Here is a 9,590-nt window from a genome sequence, read left to right on the forward strand (position 1 = left end):
CGGCGCGCTGATGCTCGCGCTCGTGCGGTGGCCCGAGGTCGTCGCCCGGTCGCGGGGCGTCGCGGGCGGCCGCCTCGGCGTGGCGGATGACCTAGGCTGGGAGGGGGGTCCTGAGGGGACCCTCCTCCCGCCAGGCGGCGCCGGGTCGGACCGGTTGGGGGTAGGAGTGCCTCCCCCTACCGGTCCGACGCAAGGGGAGGCACCCTCGGCGGTCTGGTGCGGCCATGAACGCCCGGCCGCCGAGGGGTGGAAACGGGGTCGCGGGCGGTTGCGAGTTGGGGCTCGCAGCCGCCACTAAACGCGGCCCCGGGACGGATAGCGGCGGGATGGAGTGGCCCCGTCCCGCCGCTATGAGGCAGTGTGTCTACTGGGGGGACCGATTGTCCCCCCGGGGGATGGGCGCGAAAGCGCGGGCACGGGGAGGATACCGGAAGAATGCCTCGAGCGATTCCCGGTATCCTCCCAACGCGTGCCGAAGGGTCACCGTGGGGTTTTTAGTGGGTAGGTCCCGCACCTGTCGTTGTACGGGCGCGGGGAATCCCACACACCCCTCCCACCTCTCCCCAAGGAGGTGGGAGGGAGTCTTTCGAAGATTTTCCCCACGACAAAAAAAAAAAAAAAAAAAAAAAAAAAAGTATTTCCGGGAAAGGATGGGCATGTACGTGTAGTTAAAGTACGCACAGCCAAATCCACATATACGCGACCAATTACGTGATTGTGTACGCTGCTTGTGGCTGAGTCTTTGTTTGAGTCACCTTCGGCGACGGTTCCCGAAGCCGAGCAGGAGATCTAAACAAAACCGTTCGAGTTCGAAAAGGCAAGGATTTTGGAAGGTGAGAACGGTTGATTCTCACCGGCCACTTGTCTCCTGTGCGAAAACGAAAAGTAGGGGGAAAAATCCGCCAATCTCGTTATTGCTTAGGTACGGGGACACTGAGCCTACGCTAGCGCCCCTAAATCGAAATTCGTACGACACCTCGCCGGAAAAGATCAGTTACTGATTAACAATGGAGAACGAAAGTGCGAGTACGCCGGAAACGGGAGTGTCGTCCCCCGGGTTCGATATAGCATTTGAGCGAATTCTTCAACTCGGCGAGCTGGCCACGGCCAACCTGAAACCAGAGGGAGATGATCAGCCGGCACCGACGACCAGCGGGGGCGTACAACCCCCGCTGCTGTTCCCGGTGGGCCGCCAGATGATCACCGTCCCGGCGCACATCCCGACCACCACACGCCGATACAAATGCCCGGTACCGGGCGGACGATATGTGCTACGGTGGGCGAAGGACGGCAGTCTAAAATCCTGCCTTTATCGGGAGGACCAGTCGACGGAGGTCAACACCACCGCCGCCGCCGTCCCAGCCGCAGCCCCCACCTCAGCCGCTGCACCGGTCGCGGCCACAACCACGACCGCAGCCAAGGGCGAGACGGCACGGAAAAGAAGGAACCGGCATCGCAAGCCCTCCGCGGCCGAAGGGTCAGCAAATCCGAGGGTACAGCGGCCGGAAACCCGCAGGGAGAGGCGACGCCGGAGGCCCGGCAATCCAAATAGGGCACCAAACAACGACCTGCCTATGAAGGCGATTCAGGCCGTTCTTACTTCCCTGCAGATGATGCAGGGAAGGAATACTGCCGGACCCTCCAAACATTGTAAGTACATTACATATTTGAATTGTGTACCAGCCTACTCTCACCCGGATCTTGGCCGATCGGTTCTATCGCTCCCTGGTTCATTGCACGAGCCGTGCAAGGGGGGCGGTATGTTTAAAGATTTGCATAATGCCGAGCGATTGTCCTCGGCCGCGATTACCGTTAATCCTGTTAACGTACAATTCGAAGGAGATTATCTCTAATAGGATTTGTACAGCAAACAGTGATAGAAAAACGCGTGTATTACTAGTTTTTCTGCCATCGGTAACGGCTCATTACCTTCGATTCGAGTGTGCTAACGGTGTTGATGACGTCAGTACCGTGCGAGAGTAGCGCGTAGAGAATTAGACAAAGATCGACTGCCGAAATTTGGACAGCGCCGCGGAACGGCTAATTGGAGCAACGCGGCGACGTTTTCGGCTGTCAATCGACACAGTCTCACAACGACTTCTGAAGAAGGCACATCGGCTCCCGATCGTGTCCGAACAGATTTCGAGCGAATCTCGAGAGTGAAATTCTCGAGATAAAGCTAGCAGACAATTACTGAATAAAGGGTGCAACGAGTCGATGTTCAGTCTGGTGCGGGTCCTCTGATTGACCACGCACAGCTGAGAATTCATTAAAACTCAAACTAGCACTCATTAATTTTAGTCTTTGCTTATCAAACGAGTCGACTCTCGACTCGAATAAAAGCATTCAGGAGTTTCGTTCGGGAAAGTCCCAAACAAGCTCAATTTCTATTTTCTGTCTAATTTGGAGGGCTCGAGAATACACCAATAAGGTGCTCGACCCCCCTCGTGCAGTATTATTTTGTCGTTTCAAGCGTATAAACGTTTGAAACACAGAGAAGTGGGCGAATACCGTTCAAACTTCTCTGTGATTGTCGTTCGGCTTAGGAGACACCGAAGGGAGGCACCTACGTGGTGAACCTCGAGGTGGGCTCACTGGAGTCAGGTCAGCGTCCACTTCGGACGCTTGACTTTCGGTCTTCGATTCCTTCCCTCTACAGACCCCGCCGGTGTAACGCTTAGAGGAGCACCTGCGCGGAGAGGTCAAGGAGTCGCGGGTCAGGCCCCCACGTAGTTCAAATACTGTCACGAATCACATCGAGTGGTGCATTCGTGCAGTGAACCACGTGCTGTCGGGCTTCGCAGTACAATTCTCGACCAACAAGTCATCTGTTGGAACGTTAAAGAGAAGCCGCAGATCGACGGTCGTGCCGTTGTACTGCAGTGCGACTCGACGCACAGACTCCGTGGGCATACTCACGGGATCAGTGCATTTGGAGCCTTACAACCTCCACTTGCATCCCCGTCCACTAGACAATCGACTCAGTTCGGCGTCGAAAGGAAATTTAATTCTTTTCACGCCAGATATTAAATACAGTCCACTTGCGAGCTCGTATATTACGAGCGAGCGAAATTCTCCGCTCCTATACATTCGAATATCGAAGCCAGGAGCGTGAGGACACACACGCGGCGAATATACGTGTAACGTGTTTACGTGTCTAACACATTGCCGTGTTTTTCTGTTCACAGAACCTTGGCCTACCTCAACGTGCCGGTTCCGACCAGGAAATCGTTGGAAACAATTAAATAAGAATTTTCGTTATTTCTGATTGTTTATTTTATTTTTATTTTTATAATAAACAGTTTTTTTGAAAAAGAAAATCTTACATTCCCAACTCACTTCCCACAATAAAAATCCGATCCCTCTATCCGGACTTCGTCGTTAAAAGCATCAGCTTTTTAACAAGGAGTGATACGGTATTATTGTGAATGTGCGAATGGTAATCACACTATCGGGTGTTGTTCCTATATTGCAGCTATTATTTATTATTTGTCACATGCTCGATTCTTGTCGACAATTATAAGGCCTGCAGAGATATTAAGTAGAATGTTTAACGAGGAGCAAGTGGCAACTGTTATCAATGAAGACAGTGATGAAGATTAAAAATATAAGATATAACTTTATTCAATTTACTTAATGATCATGCAGATGAGTACTATCACAACAAAATTCATATATGTGTAAGATTAGAATTTTAAGAATTATCTAATACGATTCGCGACGCACACGGCCGGATTGTGTTCGCCAGATTGTTGTAATTACAAAAAGCCCTGCATGTCGCGGACGCTCGCCTTTTATTGTACCCCGGCCGAATGTTCTCGATGTTTTCCGCGTTTCCGCGGTTTCCAACATACACGCACATACACCAATCATACCGCGCTCTTATCATTCTCGCCCGGCCAAATGTTCTAGACATTTCCACGTTCTCGATGCTTCGGCCGGGCCTTCGCACACATGCATACGAAACCACATTCACGCCATCAATGACCGCTCGTCTCCTACAATATTAAGCGGGCAGGGCCAAAAGCTAAAATTAATGAAAATGAATAAATCAACGTGGCTACATTTAGTGCTGAATTTGTACTAATTTGTACCACCAAAAGAAATTTTTTACTTCCTGCCGTTTTCAAGAAAATCGTGGCGCTGCTAGCTTAATGTTAAGCTGGCAGGACCAAAAGTTAAAATTAATGAAAATGAATAAATCAAAGCGAATACATTTAGTGCTGAATTTGTACTAATTTGTACCGCCAAAAGAAATTTTGTTCTTCCTGCCGTTTTTAAAAAAATCGTGGCGCTGCTAGCTTAATGTTAAGCTGGCAGGACCAAAAGTTAAAATTAATGAAAATGAATAAACCAAAGCGAATACATTTAGTGCTGAATTTGTACTAATTTGTACCATCAAAAAAAATTATTGCTCATTGCGCATCGCGTTACCTCGATAGGTAATTTCATTGATTCTTCGTGGCGTTATGACCTCCCGCTTCGAGTCGTTAAATGGGCCACGTAAGGATCGAGATCGATATGGATCTCTTCCGTTTTCGGCAGTTCAAGAGTATAAATGTCGCAGGTGTAATACTTTATTTCGGACACGTTCCCAGTGTAAAGTAAGATCGCGTTCAAGTTTTCCGTCCGATCAATTTTATCCATTTGCGAGCTTGTGAAAAGGGTTCGAGTGCGGAATGCTTTCAATGGAAATTATAAGTGTTTACACAAAGGTTTAAAAAAATCAACGGAAGTGTATTATACATTCTTTTTCTGTGCGCCATGATCTCCAGTTCCGCATTCTAATCAGGATGGGTCCGGTGTTCTACACGTATCCCAAGGATTTCTTTGTTGAACACGAAACTGGTACTGTTATCAAGCAAATCTGGATGATGTGAGTTTCACGTTAGACTACAGAGTGAAAATGTTAGAATAAATCAAAATGGATAAATAAAAAAAAAATTTAATTATCATTTATTGTGTAAATTAATAGAACTGGTGTTATTGTATTTGTTTAAATATGTTAAAAAACTATTTAAAATCGCGTTCTTCAGAAATATTAAATTCTCGGCTGCGATTCCCGTATCCGTTTGTGTACGTGACACTGCGGAAGGTTAAGCGTTCGTCAGGTTCGTTGAACGTTCGGACGATTTAAAACCGCGGCCGTTTACGTGTTTTTGTACGCAGACCTCACGCGAAGATTCGCTTCACACCGGTTTAAACGGTATCGTGACGTCAGCGTCGAGAGAGAGAACCGTATGATATATTGAAAAGAGATCGACAGCTGAATTCGGCAGCGCCGCGTCGCGACGACAAGGCGCGACCGAGTCTTCGTCTGTCGATCCGCGACGATATTCGCAATTATTCACGAGCCGACTGCGAACGGGAGCGGATCCCAGAAGATCTCGCTCCTCAAGTACGGACTCGCATATCACATTTGGACTTGTTTTACAAAGAATCCTCATCGTTGCTGCGGTTAGAGTTTTCCCAGAACAATCTACCTGCGACAAAAGGGAGGTCGTAATACACGCTGCGCGTGGCACGACCGCCTTCACTAGGAAGGATTGTACGTTGCAGTCGTTGCCGCGACCGCGACGTAAGGGACTCAGGGTGCACCCACCCAGAATCCCTTTAAAACTATACGGTTTTGGAGCCTCCCAAAGGTCATACCGTTGAATCGGTACCGCCTCGTGGAGTGCTCTTCGTGCAAAGGTCGCTGAAAAACCCTCTCCAGAAACCCGTCGGTGTACGAGTCGACCGTACACCCTACGGGGGAGTTCGGGTTCAAGGTCGCCTCACCTTCCGTCACGCCGCCTACCAAATACGGTCCCCGTGCAACACGGTCGCCGGGTAGGCTTTATAGTGCGGTTGGACCCGTGAGGGATTTTTTGCAAAGGACACTTTACTGTCACGGTCTAAGGTAGAAACGGTCGCCGTGCAGTAATTTTACAGTGTCGCAGAACATCACCTCACACGACGTTTCTACGTCACCTGCACGGACAGCGTGTTCACGGGATCCACCCATTTGGAGCTTTACGCCCTCCATTTGGTGACTCGTCCATGGCTAAGTCGCCCCCGACAGATACGAGTGAATTCTCTTCTGTTCAGGGTAAAAGTCTCGCTGATAATTTCAATAAATAATTATCAGCGAACAAGTACAAATTTACAATCCACTGATCCATGTTAAACGACAGCTGATTCCCCCCTCCCAGCGCACCGATAGTCGCTAGGAGAGCGAGGCGAACAGCTGACGAGCGTGTGTTTACGATACGTGTACGCACGTATTTAATCTGAACGAACCTTTGTTACAGCAACCAAGGTCCATCCCAACCGGGGCCACGCCGGTGAAGCCACACCCCCGGCCGGATCATAAAAAATAATTCTTTTTTTTTGTAATTTTATATTTTTTTATTTTTTCATTTTTTGTTAAATTTATATAAAAGGCTTGTCGCAAAGCGACAAGCGAAAATTACAAATAAAAACTTATCAATCACTTTCCCTAGTATTTCCCTCGTCCGGACCCCGGTTAGAACCCTTAGTTTTCTAACACTGAGGCTAAAATGGACGAATCAGACAAAATATGTCATTTGCTGCTAGCGATGCCAGAAGAATTCAATGCAGTGATAACTGCGATAGAAACAATGAACAGTAGGGAAGTCAATCTGGAATTTGTTAAGGCAAGATTATTAGATGAAGAGCTAAAGTTGAGGAGTAAGACAACGAATGAAAGAGGTAACAACGATGAGGTATCTTTTAAAGCATTTCCATTTGCATGCTACAAGTGTGGAAAAGTAGGCCATAAAATTAGCGATTGTAATGTAAAGGACAAGCTAAATTTTAACAAAAATTCGAGAAATATACATAGGGGTAGAGGTTACTTTAGGGGCCGAGGTTATCGACCAAAGAGACCAGAAACGGCAAGTCAAGCCAATAAGGATGAAATTGCCTTTGTTGCCTTAAGCAGCAAAATTGATGATATCGAAAGCGGATACACGAAGTTCATACTGGACTTTGGAGCGTCAGTACACCTAGTGAAAGAGAGTATGGAAAGGTATATGTGTGGTGTTGAAGCACTAGGAAAAGAAGTAACCATAATTATAGCAAATGGAGAGAAGATGAAGGCTGTAAAGCACGATGACTTCGTTGGGACCTATAGAGGTCAGAATATTAGAATAAGGGCTCTGATAGTAGGAGGTTTGGATCATAACCTCTTGTCTATGAGAAAGCTAGCGCAGAACAATTATAAAGTGACATTCAACAATAGAGGCGTGGAGATAACAGATGAGACAAATTGCTTATATTGTGAAAGAGAAAATAATTTATATATTTTAAGGTTAAAGAACATTAGAGAAAGTGTTTACGAAGGTCGAAAGGCAGATGTAAGTAAAAAAGCTGAACTGTGGCATCGAAGGATGGGTCATTTAAATAGAAAAGGCATGAGAATTCTTGGACTACCCACGAATGATGACAAGTGTTCAACTTGTGTTGAAGGTAAGGCAGTAAGATCAGTATTTTATAAATGTAAGAAACAATCACATAAAATAGGAGACTTAATACATTCTGATTTGTCTGGACCAGTAACTCCATGTACTCTTGAAGGGCATAGATATTTTCAGGTGATAATCGATGACCTTTCACACTTCACGGTTGTGTACTTGTTAAAAAATAAGGATGAAGCAGAAGAAAATTTATAAACCTATATGATTGAAGTGAAAACACAGCGTGGCATAGTGGTTAAAAACATTAGAGTAGATAATGGAAGAGAATTAACGTTAGAATCGTTTAAAAGTTTTTGCAAAATGCAAGGAACAAGGATTCAGTATACATGCCCTTACACTCCCCAACAAAATGGAAAGTCTGAGAGGATGAATAGAACCTTAATGGATAAAACAAGAGTGAAATTAATAGAAACCAAATTACCAAAAACTTTATGGGGAGAGGCAATTAGATGCTCAGCTTATGAACTGAATAGGAGTCCAACAAAAGCAAATAATAATAAAACGCCTGCAAAGATCTGGTATGGAGAAAATGATTTAACAAAACTAAAAGTGTTTGGGTGCCATGCATGGAAAATTACACTGCCAAGACCAAGTAAGTTAGATCCTAGAGGAAAACCTATGATTTTAGTAGGATATGGAGGAAGTGGTTATCGTTTGTGGGACTATGTACAAAATAGAATAACTGTATCGAGAGATGTAGTATTTGATGAAGAGAAATTAGGTGTTTTTGAGCCAGTCAACGGAAAAATGTATGAACAAATAGAAGATGAAGAAGGAACGAGTGAAAAACAATGTCGACAATGAGAAACTGTAGAACGAAAGGTCACAGAAGGAATAGAAAACTGTGATAAACAACCAGGACAAAGGGAAAAGGAAGCTAGTGAAGAGGAAAGCGAAGAAGAAGAAAACAAGGGAGCAAGACCTAAGCGAATAGTAAAGAGGCCAGAGTGGCACACTGAATACGAGATGTACATGACATATTGTCTTTTAACCCAAAAAGAGGATCCACCTACATTCGAAGAAGCAGTGAAGAATAAAGAATGGAGACATGCAATACAAGATGAGGTGACTGCACTTGAGAATCAGAACACATGGGAGATGTCCACGTTACCAAAGGGGAAGACAGCTATAGAGACTAGATGGGTATTTAGGACGAAAGAAAACGGACGAAGAAAAGCAAGGTTAGTGGCGAAGGGATTCCAGGTGAAAGAGAGCGAATATCAAAACTCTTATGCTCCGGTAGCAAGGCTGTCGACCATACGTATGTTATTGTCAAAAGCAGTTCAAGAAAATTTATCTATAAAACAGTTAGACATACCGACGGCTTTTCTAAACGGAGACTTGGAGCCCGAGGTGTATATTAAAGTACCAAAAGGTCTAGCGTCTGAAGGAGTAGAAACGTTAAAACTTCGCAAAGCGTTGTTTGGTTTGAAAGAAATATGATTTTTGTATGTATTATAAAAGAGATTGTTGGCTAGTGATTTACATTGATGACATATTGATAAGTGGAGATAGTTCAGAAGTAGTAGAAGCGCTAATGAGTAAATTCAAAGCTAAAAATATGGGTGAAGTTAGAAATTTTCTGGGAATGGAGATTACAAGATTGGGTTCTAGTTTGTTCATCAGTCAAGAAAAGATGATAGATAAAGTTTTGAATAAATTCAGAATGGAAGACTGTAGGACTGCAAATACTCCAATGGAGGTCAATTTTCAGATTGATAAAGATTCTAAAGAAATAAACGTGCCATTTAGAGAGCTTATAGGTAGTGTAATGTACTTGGCGACAACCTCAAGGCCAGATTTGATGTAAGCAGTTTCATATTTAAGTAGAGTCTTAGATAAACCCTCAGAACAAACGTGGAAGGCTGCCAAACGTATATTGAGGTATCTGAAGGGAACAAAAGAAATGCGATCAGAGTATTAGAAAGTTGATAATAGAAGCACGGAAGGATTTTCAGATGCTGACTGGGTCGGTGATAAAACAGATAGGAAAAGCATCAGTGGTACTGTAGTATTCTTCCTGGATAATCTAGTTTCTTGGCAGTCAAAGAAGCAATCGTGTGTAGCGTTATCACCTGCTGAAGCGGAGTATGTGGCAGCGGCATCGAC

The 9,590-nt window shown here is 45.3% G+C and overlaps 1 protein-coding gene across 1 annotated transcript; it reads left to right on the forward strand.

Annotated features, from left to right (window-relative positions):
- The first annotated feature begins 1,007 nt into the window (after nt 1-1,007).
- On the forward strand, nt 1,008-9,291 carry LOC143348740 (uncharacterized). Its single transcript, XM_076779336.1, has 4 exons — nt 1,008-1,650; nt 6,580-7,473; nt 8,296-8,907; nt 8,960-9,291. Exons 1-4 carry the CDS (start codon nt 1,008-1,010, stop codon nt 9,289-9,291), a joined length of 2,481 nt encoding a protein of 826 aa, XP_076635451.1.
- The last annotated feature ends 299 nt before the right edge of the window (nt 9,292-9,590 follow it).

Source organism: Colletes latitarsis, chromosome 12 (assembly GCF_051014445.1).
Source record: "Colletes latitarsis isolate SP2378_abdomen chromosome 12, iyColLati1, whole genome shotgun sequence".
Taxonomy (NCBI): Eukaryota; Metazoa; Arthropoda; class Insecta; order Hymenoptera; family Colletidae; genus Colletes; species Colletes latitarsis.